This window comes from Microtus oregoni, unplaced genomic scaffold (genome assembly GCF_018167655.1).
Source record: "Microtus oregoni isolate MIOR12 unplaced genomic scaffold, Mior012 000019F_ref0000042, whole genome shotgun sequence".
Taxonomy (NCBI): domain Eukaryota; kingdom Metazoa; phylum Chordata; class Mammalia; order Rodentia; family Cricetidae; genus Microtus; species Microtus oregoni.
The window spans coordinates 13,668,752-13,692,617 of NW_024543078.1; the positions used below are offsets into that span (position 1 = coordinate 13,668,752).

At 40.6% G+C, this 23,866-nt stretch overlaps 1 protein-coding gene and 2 pseudogenes across 2 annotated transcripts in view; all 3 read left to right on the forward strand.

Moving 5' to 3' along the window:
- Nucleotides 1-1,050, forward strand: part of Asb3 (ankyrin repeat and SOCS box containing 3) — a 145,093-nt gene extending 144,043 nt beyond the window's left edge. For both annotated transcript variants that reach the window (XM_041668858.1, XM_041668860.1), the window contains one exon: nucleotides 1,004-1,050. In XM_041668858.1, coding sequence (XP_041524792.1) covers nucleotides 1,004-1,021 — 18 coding nt within the window. In that variant the 3' untranslated portion in view covers nucleotides 1,022-1,050. The remainder of the gene's footprint in view (nucleotides 1-1,003) is intronic.
- A 4,942-nt stretch (nucleotides 1,051-5,992) lies between these two features.
- On the forward strand, nucleotides 5,993-10,469 carry LOC121459303 (annotated as a pseudogene).
- A 602-nt stretch (nucleotides 10,470-11,071) lies between these two features.
- On the forward strand, nucleotides 11,072-11,932 carry LOC121459615 (annotated as a pseudogene).
- The last annotated feature ends 11,934 nt before the right edge of the window (nucleotides 11,933-23,866 follow it).

Sequence of the window (23,866 nt, forward strand, 5' to 3'; positions counted from 1 at the left end):
TTTTGGCTCCTTTATCAAAAATGAGGTGTTCATAGGTTTGTGGGTTAAAATTCGGGTCTTCTATACGATTCCATTGGTCGACTTCTCTGTTTTTATGCCAGTACCACACTGTTTTCATCACTGTAGCTCTGTAATAGAGTTTGAAGTCAGGGATGGTAATGCCTCCAGACAATCCTTTATTGTATAGGATTGTTTTTGCTATCCTGGGTTTTTTGTTTTTCCATATAAAGTTGATTATTGTCCTCTCAAGGTCTGTGAAGAATTTTGATGGGACCCTGATGGGGATTGCATTGAATCTATAAATTGCCTTTGGTAGAATTGCCATTTTTACTATGTTGATCCTCCCAATCCAAGAGCAAGGAAGGTCCTTCCATTTTCTGGTATACTCCTCAGTTTCTTTCTTCAATGCCTTAAAGTTCTTGTCAAATAGATCTTTCACTTCCTTGGTTAGAGTTACCCCAAGATATTTTATGCTGTTTGTGGCTATCGTGAAAGGTGAAGCTTCTCTGATTTCCCTCTCTGCTTCCATATCCTTTGTGTATAAGAGGGCAACTGATTTTTTGGAGTTGATCTTGTATCCTGCCACATTACTAAAGGTGTTTATCAGCTGTAAAAGTTCTTTGGTGGAGTTTTGGGGGTTGCTTATGTATACTATCATATCATCTGCAAATAACGAAAGTTTCACTTCTTCCTTTCCAATTCGAATCCCCTTGATCCCCTTATGTTGTCTTATTGCTATTGCTAGAACTTCAAGCACTATATTGAAGAGGTATGGCGAGAGTGGACAGCCTTGTCGTGTTCCTGAGTTTAATGGGATGGCTTTGAGTTTCTCTCCATTTAATTTGATGTTAGCTGTCGGCTTGTTGTTTATAGCTTTTATTATATTTAGGTATGACCCTTGTATCCCTAATCTCTCCAATACTTTTATCATAAAGGGATGTTGAATTTTGTGGAATGCTTTTTCAGCATCTAATGAGATGATCATATGGTTTTTTCCTTTCAGATTATTTTCGTATGTTGAACCAGCCCTGCATCCCTGGGATGAAGCCTACTTGATCATAATGGATAATTTTTCTAATGTGTTCTTGGATTCGGTTTGCCAGTATTTTGTTGAGGATTTTTGCATCGATGTTCATGAGTGAGATTGGTCTATAATTCTCTTTCTTGGTTGGGTCTTTGTGCGGTTTTGGTATCAGAGTAACTGTAGCTTCATAAAAGGAATTTGGCAATGCCTCTTCTGTTTCTATATTATGGAATACATTAAGGAGTATAGGTATTAGATATTCTTGGAAATTCTGGTAGAATTCCGCATTGAAACCATCTGGTCCTGGGCTTTTTTTGGTAGGGAGGTTTTTGATAACCTCTTCTAATTCTTCGCGACTAACAGGTCTATTTAGATTGTTCACCTGGTCCTGATTTAACTTTGGTATATGATATTTATCTAAAAAAGTATCCATTTCCTTTACATTTTTCAGTTTTGTGGCATATAGGCTTTTGTAGTAAGATCTAATGATTCTCTGAATTTCCTCTGTGTCTGTGGTTATGTCCCCCTTTTCATTTCTGATCTTATTAATTTGCAAATTCTCTCTCTGCCGTTTGATTAGTTTGGATAGGGGTATGTCAATCTTGTTGATTTTCTTTAGGAACCAGCTTTTTGTTTCATTGATTCTTGGATTGTTTTCTATGTTTCTATTTTGTTGATTTCAGCCCTCAGTTTGATTATTTCCAGTCTTCTACTCCTCCTAGGTGAGTCTGCTTCTTCTTTTTCTAGAGCTTTCAGGTGGGCTGTTAAGTCTCCAATGTGAGCTTTCTCTGTTTTCTTTAAGTGGGCACTTAGTGCTATGAACTTTCCTCTTAGGACTGCTTTCATAGTGTCCCAAAGTTTGAGTATGTTGTTTCTTTATTTTCATTGAATTCCAGGAAGACTTTAATTTCTTTCTTTATTTCTTCCTTAATCCAGGTATGGTTCAGTAGTTGACTGTTCAGTTTCCATGACTTTGTAGGCTTTCTGGGGGTAGCATTGTTGTTGAATTCTAACTTTAATCCATGGTGATCTGATAAGACACAGGTGGTTACAAATATTTTTTTAACTGTGGATATTTGCTTTGTTAGCGACTATGTGGTCGATTTTCAAGCAGGTTCCATGATCTGCAGAGAAGAAGGTATATTCTTTCCTATTTGGGTGGAATGTTCTATAGATGTCTGTTAAGTCCATTTGATTCATTACCTCCATTAATTCTCTTATTTCTCTGTTAGGTTTCTGTCTGATTGACCTGTCCATTGGTGAGAGAGTGTTGAAGACTCCAACTATTAGTGTGTGCGGTTTGATGGCTGCCTTGAATTTTAGCAATGTTTCTTTTATGTACGTGGGTGCTTTTATATTAGGGGCATAGATGTTCAGGATTCAGACGTCATCCTGATGAACTGTTCCTGTTATGAGTATAAAATGCCCCTCTCCATCTCTTCTGATTGATTTAAGTTTGAAGTCAACTTTGTGAGAAATTAGTATGGCAACACCTGCCTGTTTCTTAGGTCCATTTGCTTGATAGGCCTTTTCCCAGCCCTTTACTCTGAGTAGGTGCCTGTCTTTGTGGTTGAGGTGTGTTTCTTGTAAACAGCAGAATGTTGGATCCTGTTTTCTTATCCAATCTCTTAGCCTGTGCCTTTTTATAGGTGAGTTGAGTCCATTGACATTAAGTGATATTAATAACCAGTGGTTGTTAACTCCGGTCACTTTTTTAGTAGTAGGGTTTGTGTGTTTCCCTTCTTTGAGTTGCGCTGGTGAAGGGTCTCTAGATGTCTGAGTTATTGTGGTCATTGTTGGACTCCTTGGTTAGTGATTTTCCTTCTATTACTTTCTGTATGCTGGATTTGTGGCTTCGTATTGTTTAGATTTGTTTTTATCCTGGAAAATTTTATTTTCTCCATTTATAGTGAATGAAAGCTTGGCTGGGTATAGTAATCTGGGCTTGCATCCATGGTCTCTCAGTTTCTGCAGTACATCTATCCAGGGCCTTCTGGCTTTCATGATTTCCATGGAAAAGTCATGTGTAAGTCTGATAGGTTTACCTTTATAAGTAATTTGGCCTTTTTCCTTTGCAGCTCTTAATATTCTTTCCTTAGTCTGTATACTTTGTGTTTTGATAATTATATGGCGAGGGGATTTTTTTTTTTTGATCCAACCTATTCGGTGTTCTGTATGCTTCTTGCACCTTCATAGGTATATCTTTCTTTAGGTTGGGAAAGTTTTCTTCTATAATTTTATTAAATATATTTTCTGGACCATTGAGCTGCACTTCTTCTCCTTCTTCTACTCCTATTATTCTTAGGTTTGGTCTTTTTATTGTGTCCCATATTTCCTGAATGTTTTGTGATGAGAGTTTGTTGGACTTGCTGTTTTCTTTGATCAGTGTGTTTGTTTTCTCTATGGTATCTTCAGAATCCGAGAGTCTTCCTTCTATCTCTTGTATTCTGCTGGTTATGCTTGTTTCTATAGTCTCTATTCGTTTACCTAGATTTTCCATGTCTAGCCGCCCCTCTGTTTGTGTTTTCTTCTTTGCCTCCATTTCAGTTTTCAGGTCTTGAACTGTTTCCATTATCTGCTTGATTGTTTTTCCTTGGTTTTCTAGGGTATCATTCACTGATTTATTCAATTCTTCAAACTTTCTGTTATATTTCTCATCCATTTCTATAAGGGCGTTTTTTACATGCTGTTTAAGGGTGTCAATCACTTTCATGAAGTCAATCTTTTCTCCTTCTTCTTGATTAAGGTGTTCATGTCCTCCCGTTGTGAGGTCGCTGGTTTCTGGTGGCTTCATGTTGCTTTTCAGCTTGTTGGGCGAATTCTTGCCTTGGCGTCTGCCCATCTCTTCTTCCAAATGCTCCCTATGGATCTTCTTTTACTGGATCAGGTCTCCTTGCCTACCCAACAATGGCTCTCCCCAATGATGGCTCTCCTGGAGCCGAGAGATCAGGTCTCCGTGCCCAATGCTGGGTCTCCCCAACCCTGGGTCTCACCAACGCTGGGTCTCCTGGCACCGAGAGATCAGGCCTCCGTGCTGGTTGGTCAGCTTGCAAACAAAGCGCCTACCCCGCTTGGTGCAGGCAGGCCACAGAAACAAAGGAACTGCAGCCCGCCCGGGTGCCCCGAGTACTCGGACCCAGCGCCCAGACAGGCAGGGCTGGGCGATGCCACACGCCAAAAGAGGGCGGTGGGGCCGAAGTGGGGAGGGCTCTGGACAGAAGCTGGGTGGGCCAGGAAGAAAGAGGCAGCACCCAGGGAGTAGAGGCCCTGCAGAGAGCCCAAGAAGGACTGGGGGCCAAGGAACCGCCGAGCTCCCCGTCCCAGGCTGGCGCCGCGGGTCAGAAACTCACCCCAATGCTGGGTCTCCTGGCGCCGAGAGATCAGGCCTCCGTGCTGGTTGGGCAGCTTGCAATCAAAGCGCCTACCCCGCTTGGTGCAGGCAGGCCACAGAAACAAAGGCTCATAATGTCAAATTTAAAAAGAATAATAAACATATATGTTCACCGTGCACATAACTGAAAAAGAAGGCATATAGGAATAAAGTTATTCACCATTTGAACTTGCCATTATATTAAAAAATAACTATAAACGTTGAAATATTTTCAATAATTTTAATATGGAATCTAGAAAAGAATAAGATTTTTAAATCAAATAAATACAAAATATGTAAACTAAATTCATGTGAGAACAACTACTTCTTAAGACATCTAAAACTTGATAAATGTGGTAGCTTATACCTTTCATCCCAACACTTGAGAAGCAGAGGCAGTTGGATCTCTGCGAGTTGCAGCCAGCCTGGTCTCCTTAGCAAATTCCAGGTAAGTCAGGGCTGCATATTGAGACCCTGTCTCAGAAAGAAAAACATTATCTAATGATATTTAAAAAAAAATGAAAAAAGCTTATAGTATATACAAGACTGGAAAAACCTAGGTATGGGACATAGTTATTTTTAAGCAAATTATACACTCAATGCTCATCAATCTCTAAACACTTTTTAGAAGTACCTTTAAATTCAAGCAATAGGCCTAATCATTAATTTGAGGGAAGTATAAAAAATAAGAGTATAAAATTCCTTAAAACTCTATAATGCAGGTGTAATGACATATTTATTGTTAATATAAACTTATACTAAGTTTCCAGATTCTTCAAACATTTGTAGATCCATTCATCCTCCTACAATGCCACAAGAAAAATTCCCAGAACACTGCTTAACCTTACATGTTCCAAGTTTAACTATAAAATTACTTTCGCCCAATGTATTTTCTCTCTATTTGTATACTATATAACATGCTTAATAAGCAAACCCAAAACTTCTCCCAATTACTGTATTCACACAGTCTGTGTTAAATGAAGAAAGAGCACACTCTCAAAAGGCTTATGGCCAATGCTACTATATGTCATCCCTTTCCATCAAAAGTACCGTTCCGAAGGAAAAGAACAAGTGTGAAATACGCTGAAGAATCACAGAATGTTGTCAGCACTCTCTGAGAATCTGGGACAGTTACTGTAAAGTTCTCAAACACAAAGGCATGCTCAGAGATGAAAGCAACCTTAGTGCTCTATATGACCTTGATCATTGCATATCATTTGAGCATAGGATTTTCTCCTAGTCAGGTAACCACAGATTAAAAAATAAATAATATGGGCAAATCTGTATATTTCTCTTAAAATACATATATCTCTCTATCTCAAGCCCTAATGACAAATTTGGGAAGCTCTTCAGATCCTAGCGAGAGAAAAAGTCTGTCCTGCAGACATAAACACCAAGAATCAACTGTGACATACAGAGAAAGCTCATCAACTAAACAGTGAACAATCTGAGTAAGTGAATCATCTGAGCAAGAGAGAGATTTAAAGGGCTAAAGCCCAGTAAAAACCTTTCTGGGGGGACCAGGATCGTGGGTGAGGTGGTGGCAGAGGCAGCGGCTACTTGGCAGGTGGGTTAAAGCTTCAGGGGCAGCCTCCACCATGATCCTGCTGGAGGTGAACAATCGCATCATCTAGGAGATCTCACTCTTGTTCCAGAATATGGCCTCCTGAAACAAACCAGAAGCTGAAGAAGTAACATTTGCAGATTTTGATGGTGTTCTTTATTATATTTCAAATCCTAATGGAGACCAAACAAAAGTGATGGTCAATATTCCTTTGAAATTCTACAAGGAACTTCAGGCACATGGTGCTGATGAGTTATTAAAGAGAGTATACGGGAGTTTTTTGGTAAACCCAGACTTGGGATACAAAGTTTCTTTGCTATATGACCTTGAAAATCTGCCTGCATCCAAGGATTTTATTGTGCAGCAGGCTGGCATGTTGAAGCAAAATTGCTTTGCCTCTGTCTTTGAGAAATACTTCCAGTTCCAAGAAGAGGGCAAGGAAGGAGAGAACAGAGCTTTTACCTTTGCTGGGAGGATGAGACCATGTATGTTGAATCTAAAAAAGATGCAGTCACAGTAGTCTTCAGCACAGTGTTTAAGGATGATGATGTTGTTGTCATTGGAAAGGTCTTCATGCAGGAGTTCAAAGAAGGACGAAGAGCCCAGCCCCCTAGGTCCTTTTTAGCCACAGGGAACCTCCTCTGGAGCTGAAAGAGATGCTGCCATGGGTGACAACAGGCTATATCACCTTCATGCTCTTCCCTTGCCACGCTAATTCCACTGCTAGAGACAACACCATCTGTTGTAATTGGAGCGGTGGGGCTGCATCCCTAGCACCCCAGCCGCCTGCTAGCTTATGCCCGAAATAACAACACACAAACTGTATTCATTTAAACACTGCTTGGCCCATTTCTATCTAGCCTCTTCTAGGCTAATTCTTGCACCTGGACTAGCCCATTTCCAATCATGTGTGTAGCACCCCAAAATGCGCTTACCAGGAAGATTCTAGCTTATGTCCATCCTGGGTCAGAGCTTCATCGCGTGTTTCTGCCCGGGAATGGGGAGCATGGTGTCTCTGAGCTCACTTCCTCTTCCTCCCAGCATTCTGTTCTGTTTACTCCTCCCACCTATGTTTTAACCTATCAGGGCCAAGCAGTTTCTTTATTGCTTAACCAATGAAATTAACAGATTGATACATGACACTGACACATCATTTCTCCTTTTTTTTGTTTAAGAATGGCGCCCAGATGTGTGGATAACTGAATCCACTGAAAGCCTGAGAAAGCTTGGGAAAGAGTAAAGCATGTTTTCTTGGTAACAGCGATTTCTCAGGTCTGCTCTGCTTGCTAGAGGCAAGCAAGCACTCTCATCTAAGAGAGGCTTCCTGACTCAGCTTTAGCTGCAAATCCCTGCAGTTCATTAAGAGGTCCTGCCACAAAACACTTAAACAGTGTTGATGAAAAGCTGAATGCATGCTTTTTGGTTTTCAGCCGTAGCAGGAAAAATGCTGCGCCATTTAAAAATGCTGGCTTTCTGGGCCATTCTGCCAGGGCAAACTCTTACTGTTTGAGGCAGGAGGTCCGGCTACAGAGAGAGGACTTGAGTGTTGTCTGTTGTAGCTTGTTTGATGGCAAGGACCTTGAAACACTGTAGACTTGTGGCACTGAATGAGGCTCTGGCTGATACCTCAGCCACAATATTGGAATGGCAGAAAGCTAAGGAATGGGCTACATCTAGCCGGCAAAGCCACGGCTTTAGTCCTACTGAGATTGCTTGGTAAATTAAAGAATCATGTGGTCAGAAAAAGAGAAATATACAGTAAAGAGAGATTCAAAGACAAAGAAAATTTTTAAATGATTTACTGTGTGTTAAAAATATATGCAGGCTAAAAGTTGAAGTTCTTAAAGTAAAAAAAAAAGGAAGAGAGTTGTTGGCTGTGGTAGTACACACCTTTAATCCCAACACTTGGGAGGCAGAGGGAGATTGACCTGTGTGACTTCAAGGTGTGGTAGCACACGCCTTTAATCCCAGTGCCTAGAAGGCAGAGACAAACAGATCTCTGTGAGTTCAAGGTGTGGTAGAGTACACCCTTAATCCCAATGCCTGGGAGGTAGAGACAGGCAGATCTCTGAGAGTTCAAGGACAGCCTGGTCTACAGAGTTATTCCAGGTCAAAGATATACAGAGAATATAAAATAGAAGTAAAAAGAAATAAAATAGAGAGTAAAATAAAGCCACACGAAGATGGAAAATACACAGAGAATTTTGCTATATGCTATTATGCTCTGTTTGAATTGTTTAAATGCTGAGGAAGGAGCAACAGCTGCTAAAAGATATTTGTTTATAAATGCTGCTGAACTAATCCAACATAGATATTTTGAAAATGCCTTGACTTTGAAATTTGGATCTAAGGACATGATGCTTTGGAAAGGAGTTTCTTATTTTATTTTCACAGAGGGTGAGAGTTTGTGGATTGCTTCCATCCCAATATGTTATGATAGACCACGCTCTCCTAAAAGGTTGCAGTGAACACCTTCAGAAAATTACTTCACTCAATTGACGACTGAGATGAACCTAGCTCACAGGTTATACCCTGAAATATCTGATTTACAGCGCCCTCATTCAGCAGGAAGCAGTTTGGAGAGAAATAACTGCGCCCATATTCCCAAATATTGTTTATAAATGTTCTTTTACATTTAAAGGGGGATATGATATAGACATGAATAATTTGCATTAGTATAGATTTTGCTTTATTGATAGAGATTTAAGGTCAATTTTGTTATATGTATATGTATTTCTGATCTTTATTAAGGTATTGTGATTGTGTAGTTCATTTAAAAATGTAATGTATATAGGTAGTTAATAGATAATCGTAATAGTCAAGTTTGTAGTCATGTTAGTTAATATTTTCTAGATGTGCGTAGATATATTTTAGATAGGCATTCTTCATATTTTTCAAAGATTATAGAATATGGCATTTTAAATGTTTTAATAACTTAGGACTTTTCATGACAATGAGACACTCTGCTCCTGGCAGCACCAATCTACTTCAAGAGGAAGATGGGCATCGAAGAGGCTCGTTATGGAGTTTGATAGCCATTTGGGCAAGAAACTGCTCTTGCCTGGACTATTGCATAAACTGGACACAGAGAACCCACCGAGAGAGGACTACTGAACTTGCCTAAGGTGAGATGATCTTTCAGGGTTCCTGATTCATGAAAGAGTCTGCGAGACATTCTGCAGGACACAACAGATAGTGACTGAACTGACTTTGAATTTTCCTGCTTCATGGAAATGTCTCTGGATACTATGGGCCTGAAGGCTGAAGATGGATGCCCCAACAGTACAGAGGAACTTTGGGTGACTGTCCAGGCAGCGAGATGTCTCTGTCATTTCTAGAGTTTTAAAAGTTGCTTTTTTCTTGTTTGCTTAGGTAATATTGTATCTTTCTGGAGTCTTTGATGGAGTTAAGAATAGTTATTTATAGTTATAGTTTTCCTTAGTTATGATAAAGATTATTGTTATTTTTACTTTATAACTGTTTTGTTATATGTAATTTTGCTATGTTAAAGTTAAAGCCTTCCTTTTTTGTTTAACCAGAAAAAGGGGAAATGATGGAGGAAGGTCATTGGTTGAAAAATAAAGAAACTGCTTGGCTGGCTCTCATAGGTTAAAACATAGGTGGGAGGAGTAAACAGAACAGAATGCTGGGAGGAAGAGGAAGTGAGCTCAGAGATGCCATGCTTCTCTCTCTGGTTCAGACGCATGCGATGAAGCAAGCTGCCAGGTCAGACATGCTGAATCTTTCCCGGTAAGACTGGTGCTACACAGTTTATTAGAGATAGGTTGATCAGGATATCAGAATTAGCCAGTAAGTGCTAAAGCTAATAAGCCAAACAGTGTTTAAATGAATACAGTTTGTGTGTAATTATTTTGGGGCATAAGCCATGCGGGTGGCCGAGGTGCTGGGGATGCAGCCCCGCTGCTATTACTACTACAACCATCAACCTGATCCACTCGTTCTGGGATTATCTGCACTACCACATTAAGTGCTCAAGGCCTATATTCATGCACGAATGCAAGCAAAACCATCTGACTTCCTTAAGGTGCTCAACCATGCACACCCAGATGCTGAGAAAAAAGTAATGAAAACATTCACGGGGAAGACATTTTCATCCCGCTAATGCTTGGGAACTGAGGAAGAAGCTCTGTTGATGGAAGGCTGGACTGCTTGCTACTAGATAATTGTAGCCCTTCATGTTGCACCTCTCCAGGTTCTTAAGGGATTCTCCATTTGGGTTCCATTTTGTATGAGTTTGGCAAATAACCTGCAGAAACGAGCTGTGCTTGCAAGGACTTCACAATTTCCAAGAATTTAAGAAAAGAAAAAAATTTCCACTTGATCAACTTAATTCCCTTCTTTTACTTTTCCCTTTCTCACTCCCCTTCCTTTTCCCCTTTTCCAAGCTGTTTGCTTTGCAATATGTTACTGGTAATGAGTTGCAGATAATGCAATCGTAACTTGTATTCTTCTAAGTATTTGAGTTCAAAACTCCTGTATCTGAAGAAATACGGTTGGGGTCATTAATAAAGAAAATCTTTCTATCTAAAAAAACCCAACAACCTTTCTGAAGGCTATTTTTCACCACTGTAGTGTTTCATGTTAGAAATAGACAAAAATATGGTACCTACAAGTAAGAAAACTCAGGTTGCCAGACTTGGTGACAAGTGTTTTTATCTAGTCATCTGGCTGGGCCAGTGAAAATGTTTGGAGAGAGTTATATCACAGCTAGCTATCCATAACAATGAGTTCAAGAAAGTCAATGAAATTTGTAGTATGCTTGTAGCCACTTCTGCAGCATTAAAATGATAGCATCTATGGCCACAGGAGTCAGGGGTGGGGTTACAAGGAGAACTGAGGATAGAAAGCACCAATCTGTTAGTGATGTAGTGTGGATACTAAAGTGATATTCCTGAACTGATAGATATTACCATTCCTTAGTGGTCAGGTATATCATCAATTTGTTGTCAGGAAGCCATAAATAAATAGACTTAGGAGGGCGGAGGAAGATGGCAGTGGGGGCTAGGTGAGGAGTTGGCAGTGGTGTGTGGCAAAGGCACGGGGATGTGAGATGGAGGGGAAGGAGGAGATGGTGCCCCAATGCCATGGGAGAATGACCGGGCTGTGGGAGCTGGTGTGGCAGGTGCTGTAAGTGATGCTCTGTCTGCAGAGCGCTCACTTCCTGGATCTGCCTTTGCTTCCCCTGGAACTGGATCTGGAGCAGCTGCTGTTGTGCTGCCTCCACTGTGGTCCTAGCGCTGCTCGGCTTCAAGCTGAGCAAGCCCTGGCCATTGGCAGGAACCAGCATCATCACCTGCACTCTCACTGGGCCCCAGGCTGGCTGTCACCCCACCCAGCCTGTGCTGGTATTCGGAGGATGGGTCCCTGCAGAAGCTGCTACTGTATATGGGCCTGGGGGTCACCAAGGAGGAGCATGAGCCCAGCTTCTCAGACACCGTGAGCCTCAGTGGTGTGGTGCATGGCCTTGGGGATCTCTACATTAGTGTCTAAGACCACCAAGGCCTATTCAAGAGAAATATCTCCAGACTGAGGGATGAAATTTTTGAAACAGCAACAGGAACTTTTGGGCCGAAATTATTCCAAATAATCACCAGAATTTGCAAGTAGTAATGACAAAGACGACCAAGTATTAAATTGCCCTTCAGCAGTGAAGGTGCTGTCCCCAGGAGCTGAAAAAGTGTATATTCTGAGAGCTGCTCAGGACTTTTGCTCAGCAGCAGAGGACACCCAGAGATTTGGATGTAAATCTGCTAGACGGCTTACTTAGTTCACATGGTTTCCCTGACCCTGAGTTAGTATTGAAGTTTGGTCCTGTGGACAGCACCTTAGGCTTCCTTTCCTGGCAAATGAGGTTGGCCCGAGATATCTGCCTTCTCACCTAAACATCAGTTATGAGGACATTTTCTCTGCCCTTCATCAGAGTGCCTGGGAAAGTAATGGTTCCTGGTTGTGAAATATGACATCAGGCTTTTGTAGCAAAGGACCCAATTGATTCTGATGTTTACAAAGTACCTATAAAACCTTGTACACACCTTAAAAAATATCTAAGAAATCCAGGACCAAAGCCCCCATGATTCAGGCTTTTGTTATCCAAGTGTCCTACAGCATAAATGCCAACCTATTGCTCTGAAGGAACAACATAAGACAGTAAGAGGAGGCTGCAGAATATGATAAACTTTTGGCCAAGAGAATGAAAGAAGCCAGGAACAGATTGTCAAGAGATGTAGGTTGTCCTCACTGAGAGTTTCTACGTCTAAATCTCAGACCAGTCAAAAGTAAGAGTATTGGGGCCAGAGAGATGGCTCAGCAGTTAAGAAGATTAGCTGCTAAGCCAGAGGACCCAGGTTCGATTCCCAGCATAGCAACTAACAATGATCTGCAACTCCAGTTCCCTTTTCTGGCCTCTGTGGACATTGTGTGAATGCAGGGCATAGACTACATGCAGACAAAATACCCATGTACATTAAAAAGTAATAAAAAAGTATCTGAAACCAAGGTTTTATTGTAAGGGTTATAAAATAATAAATAAATAAAAAGTTTTATAGTTAAATACCTGAAGCAGTTACTGCCTTACTTGACAAGTACAATTTTGAATCTTGAATTATTTCAAAGACATCAGAGTAGGCCTAATATTTATATTAATATATTTAAAGTATTTCCTAACATTATTACTCTAAAAGTATAATGCAGGTTCAAAAAGAAAAAGGTAAATAACCTGGTGTTATCAACCTCACTTCTGCTAGATTGAACTACATATCCTGAAGCAGGCCTTTTGTAGATTAGCAACTTAGTGCTAAAAGAGACACCAAGTTTCACTATGAAGAAAAGTCACTTGGGAATTAAATATAAGCAAAATGTATCAAATATACTTACTCCTTTTGGAAATCCATGCACAGAGGGGAACTGAATCCAAAGACCAAGCACATCTGTGCATCTGGGCTGTAACCATTCTTCAGCAACGTTTTCACGCACTCTTCCCATCCTCCAAACACTTCCCAGTAAACAGGGCTCACTTTGTCTGGACCAGCGTCACAGCCTGGTTAGTAAGTGGTATTAACAAGTCCAAGATCCTTCAAATACACAAATGGGAGGAATATTTACTATAGGAGATTTGTCTGTTGTCCTTGTTCACTATTATTTGTCTTACCACCATCATTACCTATGCTCCCAAATCCAATTTTATGTTTAGTATTTCAGAACCTAATAAATCATTAAAAATCAAAAATTTATGACATCTTGGTATATGCATGCAAATGGATAGAACTAGAAAAACCAATACTGAGTGAGGTAACCCAGACCCAGAAATATGAACATGATATGGACTCACTCATATGTTGATACAAGCTGTAAAGCAAAAAGTAGGAGCCTATTGTATGATGAAATAAAGAAGATAACACACCATATTTCTCAGCCTGAAAAAAACTCCAGTCCAAGTGATTCAAAAACCTCACAAAAAACCGTATATACTGAACCCGATAGAAGAAAAGCTAGGGAAGAGCCTGGAATGCATTGCCACAGGAGACTCCTTCCTAAACAAAGCAGTGATGGTGCAGGCACTAAAATCAACAATCAATAAAAGGGACCTCACAAAAACTAAAATCTCCTGGAAAGCAGAGACCACAGGCAAGAGGACAAAACAACTGCTTACAGCCTGGAAACTGATTTCCCCTAATCATACATCTAACAGTTGGATCAATCACAAATCTAAAAAGACTGCAAGTCCATGTACAAGTCTGTGATCCCTGCTGCTGCCAGTTTTGGGGGCAAGGAAGCTTCTTCTGCATAATGGAGAATGAGAGACATTGAAGGCTGCTGTGACAACCTCTTCCACCGAACAAACAAATCAAAATAAAGACAGTCCAGATAGGGAGCCTATGAAGAGAGTCTAAAAATTGTGATAAAGATGCTGTAGGATATAGATCTTCACAAATTATGGGATTTCCTGTGTGACAGGGGGATGGGAAAGGACTCAGCAATCTTTAAGGATATGGCCACTGGGAGTTTGACCATGTTCCAATGAGTATACAAAAACACAAATTTGGCATGGTGTATTTCTCTCTCTCTCTCTCTCTCTCTCAACGCAAAAAGTGAAAAGAGTTGATGGAAGAAGGTCATTGGTTAATTAAATAAAGTAACTGCTTGCCCTGATAGGTTAGAACATAGGTGGGTGGAGTAAACAGAACAGAATGCTGGGAGGAAGAGGAAGTGAGCTCAGAGACGCCATGCTCCCCTTTCCCGGGCAGACACGATAGCTCTGCTCTCTGAGGCAGACGCCATGAAGCAAGCTGCCAGGTCAGACATGCTGAATTTTTCCTGGTAAGACTGATGCTACACAGATTATTAGAGATGGGTTGATCGGGATATCAGAATTAGCCAGTAAGGGCTAGAGCTAATGGGCCAAGCAGTGTTTAAAAGAATACAGTTTGTGTGTTGTTATTTCGGGTAAAGTTAGCCAGTGGCAGGAGCTGGGTGGTGGAATGCAACCCGCAGCTCCCTTCAACAAAGAGTAAACTTTGGAGGAATGGGAAGAGAGTGTGAGCAGTGTACATTGATGAAATTCCCAATAATTAACAAACTAATTGTATTGAGGTAAAAAGAACTCAACATTAGACATCAACAAATCAAATAATCAATTTTAAAATGGGGTACAGATATAATCATAATTCTCCTTTGAGAAATCTCAAATGGCTGAGAAACACCTAAAGAGATGATAGAAATTTATAGCATTTAGTGAAATGTAAAATCAAAAGTACTTTGAGATTCTATTTTACATATGTCAGAATGACTAAGATCAATAGCCCAAGTGGCAGCTCATGCTTGTAAGGATGAAGAACAAGGGGACAATTCCTCCACTGCTTGTGGGAGATAAAATTGGTTATACAAATTTGGAATTCAATATGGATGTGCCAGGCTTTGTTGACTCTTCATGGAGGCCTTACCATTTGTGGGGATTGCATAGGGTTTGGTGCAGTGAGGTAGGGAGAACAGGAGAAGCTGGCCACTGGAGTTACTATGTCATTGGAGCTGGAGGAGTTGCTCCAGTCCAACTTAGAGGTCATGCAGCCCAGGTATTTAAAGAGCACAAGAAGCAGGCGTCCGTGTTCATTGTTTCCTAGATGGAGATTGAAGTCATGTTTGCAATAACCTGCCACAGAGGGATGGCCTAGAGGAAGAGAACCAATTCCCTTAAAGAGATGGCTACTCCTGTGCCAGATGGAAGCTGCTGCCTCTGCCAAGGCGCTCTAGAACTCCTGGCTGCAGGCCTGAGGCAAGGATGGCTCTCCTCTCAGAGCACACAGACCCAGGGGAATCCTCTCCTCCTGGAGTCCCAAAGACAAAGGAACAGAAAGTCCTCTCCATAGCCCCAAGCAGGGCAAGGCCAGCCTGCTTTGGTGAGGCAAGGAATCCCTAGAGGCAATTGTGGCTGCCATGCCAGCAAGGCTGGCACCCCAGGTGTCCTTTGTTCTGGTGCTGAGTGCCTGCTGGGCCTTCTCCCTGAAGATTGGGGCACTGGAAATGGTGAGAGACAAAGAGGCACCACCATTGCTAAATGAGTATGTGTCACCTCAGCCCTCCATCCACTGCAAATTTAGAGTTTCCTGCTGAAGGGTGCAGCTGGGCTGGGCTCTTCTCCATCCAGATTCTGCTGACCATGTACCAGCAGCTCTGCTTGGTAAACTCACAGCTGGAGCCATCTCTGATGGTCTTTCCCAAAGAGCCCTCTGACATAAGCATTGTGCTGTTCCAGGACATCCCAGAGAAGACCAAGCAGATAATTGATGCTCTGTGTTATCAGCTCCAGGTCTACCTGGATCATGGCCTGGACAAGTGCAGTTGGAAGATCCTTGCCCAGGTGCTCTTCACTGAGACCCACAGGAAGAGACAGACAGGGAGTGTAGCTTAGGGCTCAGGGCTTAGGGATTGGGGCATTTTAGTTGGAAGACTAGCTACTCAATTTCTTCTTCCAATTGGTTTAGGTGGTGCTTATACCTGTAGGGGCTATTCTTTTTCTGATTCGTTCAGGTGGTGCTACCTATAGAGTTTTCTATGGCCTAACATTGATAATGTACATGAATAGTATATGTGCACAGTAACTCAAATTAAATTGAAAGGCATAAGCGTCTCTCCATAGGCAGCTTTCTCTTCTTTCCTAGGTTGCTGCTCCAGAAGTCATGACACACATCAGGCATGGACCAATAATTACACATAACTTATTTGAAAGAGTAACTACACATCAACATAAAATGTTTTCTCTTCAGGTAATAGTGACACAATGCAGAGAAAATGCAGGCATTCCATGAATAGTGCACAAGCTACTAGAAATTATATCCCATAGCCATAGTAACAAAACCCTAATGATATTGTCAAAAATAAACACGTTAATCAAGGGATTTGAATCAAAGACCCAGATACAAATCTGAATATATATGAATACCTGATATTTTATAAAGAAGCAAGAAATATCCAATGGGAAACTGAAATATTCTTTAACAAACGGTGGCACTCTAGCCGGATTTCAATGTGGAGAAGAAAGTAGACAGCGCCATATTCATCAACCTGAAGAAAACTCCAGTCCAAGTGGTTCAAAAGCCTCACGTAAAACAATTTGTAGTGAAGCTGTCAGAAGGAAGCTAGGGAAGAGCCTTGAATGCATTGAAATAGGAGACTACACTAAGGTCAACAATGAATAAATGGGATCTCACAAAACTGAAAATCTCCTGAAAGCAGAGAATATGTGGCAATAGGAGAAAACAGTTGCTTTTAGACTGAAAAATGATTTTCCCTAACTCCACAACTAATAGAGGCCTCACGTCCCAAATACATAAATATGGAAGTCCATGTGAAATTTCGTGATCCCTACTGCTGCTAGTTGCTTGGGGCAAGGAAGCTTTTTTTTTGCAGAACCATGGTTGAGAATGAGAGACATTGCAGGTTGGTGTAACACCTACTCCCCGCAAACAAACAAATCAAAATAAAAACAGTCCAGACAGGGAGCTATTAAAGAGAGTCCTTAAAATTGTGATAAAGATGTTGAAGTATATAGACTTTAATAAATGATGGGTTTTCGTGTGGGGAAGGGGGGCTGAACAACAAAAAAAATCCTTTAGCTACATGATAATCAGAATAATATAATGCAGAATTAAGAAATAATACTAACAGCTGCACACGTAATAGGTCTAGTAACATATAAATGCAGACCTGTTAGAATACACCTGACTTTTCAGTGGAAACAATGTAAGCCAGAAGGTCCCAGTTGAGCCCTATGAAGACATTAATAGGCCATGGATGCCAGCTAGTATACACAGTGAACTTTCATTTACCATAGATGGAGAAAAGACAGGAACAGATTTAAATAATATGTAGTTACAAATCTATACCAATGGAAAGTACTAGAAGTAAAATTTCAACCCAAGGAAGTCAGCTACATTCACAAAATCACAGAAAATAGAGGATCTCACAGTAGTAAATCCCAAATAAAAAAAAGCAAAGACAATAATGTCACCACCAACAAAAAGTCAAATAACAGGAACTAGCAATTACTTGTCATTAATATTCCTTAGTATAAATGGTCTCAAGTCACTTATAAAAAGACACAGACTAACAGATTGGATACAAAAACATAATTTATTCTTCTGCTGCATATAAGAAGCACATCTCAACCTCAAAGACAGACATCGCCTCAGAATAAAGGGTTGAGAAAATTTTCTAATAAAATGGACCTAAGAAACAAGCTGGTGTAACTATCCAAACATCTAACACAATAGACTTCAAACTAAAATCAATCAAAAGAGAAAAAGAAGGACATTTAATGTTAGTCACAAGAAAAATCCATCAAGAGGAAATCTCAATACTGAACATGTATGTGTCAAATACAAGGGCACCTTCATATGTACAAGAAACACTTCTAAGACTTACATCACATTTTATGCCACACATACTAATAGTGGGTGGCCACAACACTTCCCTCTCACAACTGGATAGGTTTGACAGACAGAAACTTAACAGAGAAATAAGAAAACAAACAGATGTTATGACTCAAATGGACTTAACACACATCTATAGGATATTCCATCCAAAGATATAAGAGCATATTTTCTTTTCTTCTCTACACCCTATGGAATTTTCTCAAAATTGACTATATACTCAATAAAAAAGAAAACCTCAACAGATTCCAAAAATAATTGAATAACCCCATGTGTCTAATGGGATAACCATGAATAGAAGTTAGCATTCACCACCCACACTAATTTCCTAACCCACAAACATATGAAAATTGAGTAATACTCATCTGAATCACAAATGGGTCAAGGAAAAACAAAGAAAGAAATTAAAACTTTGTAAGGTTCAGTGAAAATGACCACACAACGTACCCAAAGTTATGGGACACAATGAAAGCAGTGTTAAGAGGAAAGTTCATAACACTAAATGCCTATATAAAAAAGCTGGAAAAATCCCAGATTAGAAAGTTAACAGTCCACCTGTAAGCTCTAGAACAAATAGAAGAAAACTCACCCAGGAGGACTAGATGACAGGAAATAATGAAATTGAGAGATGAGATTAATGAAATAGAAAGAAAGAAAGAAAACAGTACAAAGAATCAATGTGACAAAGCGTTGATTCTTTGAGAAAAATCACAAAATTGAAAAATGTAATTCCAAACTAACCAAACTTCAGGAAGAATATACAAATTAAAAAATGAGAAATCAAAAAGAGGACATAAATCAGACATGGAGCAAATCTAGGGAATTATGAGGTCATATTTCGAATACCTCTACTTTAAAAAAAATGGAAAACTTAGAAAATTTTCTGATAAGTATCACATACCAAAATTTAATTAAGAGCAGATAAGCAAAATCAATCAAAATATAACCACTCGGGAAATAAAAACAGTCATTAAAAGTCTCCCACACAAAAAGTATGTACCAGATGGTTTCAACTCATAATTTTACAAAATTTTCAAAGAAGAACTAATAGCAATATTCCTTAAATGGTTCCATACAACAGAAACTGAAGGAACAATGCCAAGCTCTATTTATGAGGCTACAGTTACCCTGATACAGAAACCACAAAAAGACACTGTTAAGAAGAATTAAAGATCAATCTCACTCAAGAACATTGATGCCAAAATACTCAGTAAAATCCTGGCAAACCAAGTCCAAGGACATATCAAATATATCATCCACCATGACCAAGTTGTCTTCATCCCAGAGATACAGGAATGGTTCAACATATGAAAATGTATTAACATAATCCACCATATGAACAAACTGAAAGAAAAAAAAACATGATCATCACATTAGATGCTGAAGAAGCTTTCCTCAGAGTTCAACACCCCTTCATGATAGAAGTCTCGGAGAGAGCAAGGATACAAGGACATAACTAAACATAATAAAGGCAACATACAGCAACACAACATCCACCATCAAACTCAGCAGAGAGGACTCAAAGCAGTCCAACTGAAATCGGGAACAAGACAAGGTAGTCCACTTTGCATATCTATGCATAGAGTAATTAAAGTTCTATCTAGAGCAATAAGACAGCAAAAAGACATGAAGGGGAAACAAATTGGAAAAGAAGAAGTCAAACTCTCACTAAAAAGAAGGAATGAAAAGGAGAAATGGAAAGGGCACCAAATTACACAGCCTGGCAGACAGAACCTATACATGCCTGCTGACTTCCCATCTAAAAGAAAGAATACACACGCTGTTTTTCAGTGCAAACGGCGGCATTTTGGACATACTGGCTGTCAGATCAACTCCAAACCTAGGTGTGAGGAGACATTGGCTGAACGTGAATGTCTGGCTGGGCCCTAGCATTTCTAAATCTACTTTTAACCAGATGCCAGTGGAGGTTTACTGTTAGAAAAACCGAGCCGCACTTCAGTGAAGTCTTTCTGGGTGACGTTTATTGCTCTCCCATGGGGGAAACAGGGCTCACCAGTGGCTGCCTCCGAGACAGGAAAAAGAGGCGCTTTTCTCATCATGCAGGTTCCTCATACAGCACTGACCCCAGTGAGAGGCAGACAGGACAGCTGACAGCAAACTGAACTGCAAGTGTCGGGGCTCAGAGGCCACAATTCCTGCTCTCCCAACTGTCTTCTGGACAGTTATCTGCACATGCCTAAGTACGCATGCGCAGAGCTCCTGGGGAAGGCTGGGCTCTGCACAGCCCTGGGCACTCACTGTACAACCTCAGATTGTGAGAAATCAGCCTAGTCATGAAGGGTGGGCCCTCGAGAGCCAAGCTGGGGCTGATGAGGGTGGTGAGGGATAGGTGAGGGTGGTGAGGGTTAAGGTGACAGAGGTGAGGGAGGGGGTGCGAGGGATCCCATTCCAGGGTTGGAGCAGGATGTTTGCATTTGGGAGGACTGGCTGCCAGCTCAGTGGGTGGGGTGCAGCCATGAGTCAGTTGAATTCCCAGTCCTCTTTGCATAGCACAGGCTGTGAAGTGACAGGGAAGCTAATACTACTGAGAGACTGTTTGGCTTTTCTTTCTTTCGCTCATGATCTAAGTGACATTTTGACAATCATTTTCTTTCATCACTACTAATAAAGGTTAAAACTTACAGTGTTTTAGACTATCAGATACCCGTCTACAAGTGCATGCATACTCCTCTATGGTGGTATCTAGAAATCCTCACGTGTACTTCAGGAAGAATTTGAAAGTTCCATTTGTTTGTGTAGAATAATGCAAAGACATAGCAACAGAGCACAGGACACTAAAACTCCAGTATTGCAGGGCCCTTGAAAGGGTATCACCAGATGCACCATGATGTCAAATGAGGTGGTTTGTTGTTGTTGTTGTTGTTGTTGTGGTGGTGGTGATGGTGTGTGTGTGTGTGTGTGTGTGTGTGTGCACGCTCTGAGGAGTGAATGAGTCCCAGCCCTAGAGTCATGGAGATCACTGTGAGCAGTCCCATGAGTCTCAAGGAACTGTCAGTGACTTGGTAATTAGGTTTTCATAAGAATTGCAGTGCACTCCCTCCCTCCCCTCTTTGGCGGCATAGCACCTCCCAGCTCAGCCTGCTAGGGCGCTGGGACCGAACCCGAATCGGGAGGGCAAAAGGGAGGGCGGTAGTTCCTTTGTCTCCATAGCCTGCCTGCAGCAAGCAGGGTGGGGCCTTTGTGTGCGAGCTACCCAAGCAGCACGGAGTTTCGATCTGGGCACCGGGAGAGACATCACTGGGGAGTGATATCACTGGGAAGGTACATCAGTGTGCAAGAAGACTTGATCCTGTAAAAGAAGATCCATAGGGGAGTATTGGGAGGAAGAGATGGGCAGACGCCAATGCAAGAATTCACCCAACAATCTGAAAAACAACATGAAACCACCAGAAGCCAGCGACCTCACAACAGGGGGACATGAACACCTTAATCAAGAAGAAGTAGAAAAAATTGACTTCATGAAAGTGATTGACACCCTTAAACAGCATGTAAAAAACGCCCTTATAGAAATGGATGAGAAGTATAACAGAAAGTTCGAGGAATTGGGTAAATCAGTGAATGATACCCTAGGAAACCAAGGAAAAACAATCAAGCAGATAATGGAAACAGTTCAAGACTTGAAAACTGAAATGGAGGCAAAGAAGAAAACACAAACAGAAGGCCGGCTGGACATGGAAAATCTAGGTAAACGAATAGAGACTACAGAAACAAGCATAACCAGCAGAATACAAGAGATAGAAGAAAGAATCTCAGATTCTGAGGATAACATAGAGAAAATAAACGCACTGATCAAAGAAAACAGCAAGTCCAACAAACTCTCATCACAAAATATTCAGGAAATATGGGACACAATAAAAAGACCAAACCTAAGAATAATTGGAGTAGAAGAAGGAGAAGTGCAGCTCAACGGTCCAGAAAATATACTTAATAAAATTATAGAAGAAAACTTTCCCAACTGAAGAAAGATGTACCTATGAAGGTTCAAGAAGCTTACAGAACACCGAATAGGCTGGATCAAAAAAAAAAAATCCGCTTGCCATATAATAATCAAAACACAAAGCATACAGAATAAAGAAATAATATTAAGAACCACAAAGGAAAAAGGCCAAGTTACTTATAAAGGTAAACCTATCAGACTTACACCTGACTTCTCTATGGAAACCATGAAAGCCAGAAGGTCCTGGATAGATGCACTGCAAAAAATAAGAGACCATGGATGCAAGCCCAGACTACTATACCCAGCCAAGCTTTCATTCACTATAAATGGAGAAAAAAAATTTTCCAGAATAAAAACAAATTTAAACAATATGTAGCCACAAATCCAGCCTTACAGAAAATAATAGAAGGAAAATCACTAACCAAGGAGTCCAACAATGACCACAATAACTCAGACATCTAGAGACCCTTCACCAGCGCAACTCAAAGAAGGGAAACACACAAACCCTACTACTAAAAAAGTGACCAGAGTTAACAACCACTGGTCATTAATATCACTTAATGTCAATGGGCTCAACTCACCTATAAAAAGGCACAGGCTAAGAGATTGGATACGAAAACAGGATCCAACATTCTGCTGTTTACAAGAAACACACCTCAACCACAAAGACAGGCACCTACTCAGAGTAAATGGCTGGGAAAAGGCTTATTAAGCAAATGGACCTAAGAAACAAGCAGGTGTGGCCATACTAATTTCTAACAAAGTTGACTTCAAACTTAAATCAATCAGAAGAGATGGAGAGGGACATTTTATACTCATAACAGGAACAATTCATCAGGATGAAGTCTCAATCCTGAATATCTATGCCCCTAATATAAAAGCACCCACGTACGTAAAAGAAACATTACTAAAACTCAAGGCAGCCATCAAACCGCACACACTAATAGGAGACTTCAACACTCCTCTCTCACCAATGGACAGGTCAATCAGACAGAAACCTAACAGAGAAATTAGAGAATTAATGGAGGTAATGAAGCAAATGGACTTAACAGACATCTATAGATTATTCCACGCAAAGAGGAAAGAATATACCTTCTTCTCTGCAGATCATGGAACCTTCTCAAAAATTGACCACATACTCGGTAACAAAGCTAACTTACACAGTTACAAAAAAATATTAGTAACCACCTGTATCTTATCAGATCACCATGGATTAAAGTTAGAAATCAACAACAGCCGGGCGGTGGTGGCGCACACCTTTAATCCCAGCACTCGGGAGGCAGACGCAGGCGGATCTCTGTGAGTTCGAGGCCAGCCTGGTCTACAAGAGTTAGTGCCAGGACAGGCTCCAAAGCTACAGAGAAACCCTGTCTCGAAAAACTAAAAAAAAAAAAAAAAAAAAAAAAAGAAATCAACAACAATGCTACCCCCAGAAAGCCTACAAAGTCATGGAAACTGAACAGTCAACTACTGAACCAATTCCTGGATTGAGGAAGAAATAAAGAAAGAAATTAAAGTCTTCCTTGAATTCAATGAAAATAAAGAAACAACATACTCGAACTTATGGGACACTATGAAAGCAGTGCTAAGAGGAAAGTTCATAGCACTAAGTGCCCACCTAAAGAAAACAGAGAAAGCACATATTGGAGACTTAACAGCCCACCTGAAAGCTCTAGAAAAAAAAGAAGCAGACTCACCTAGGAGGAGTAGAAGACTGGAAATAATGAAACTGAGGGCTGAAATCAACAAAATAGAAACATAGAAAACAATCCAAAGAATCAAGGAAACAAAAAGCTACTTCCTGGAGAAAATCAACAAGATTGATAAACCCTATCAAAACTAATCAAACGGCAGAGAGAGAATACGCAAATTAATAAGATTAGAAATGAAAAGGGGACATAACCACAGACACAGAGGAAATTCAGAGAGTCATTAGATCTTACTACAAAAGCCTGTATGCCACAAAACTGGAAAAGGTAAAAGAAATGGACACGTTTTTAGATAA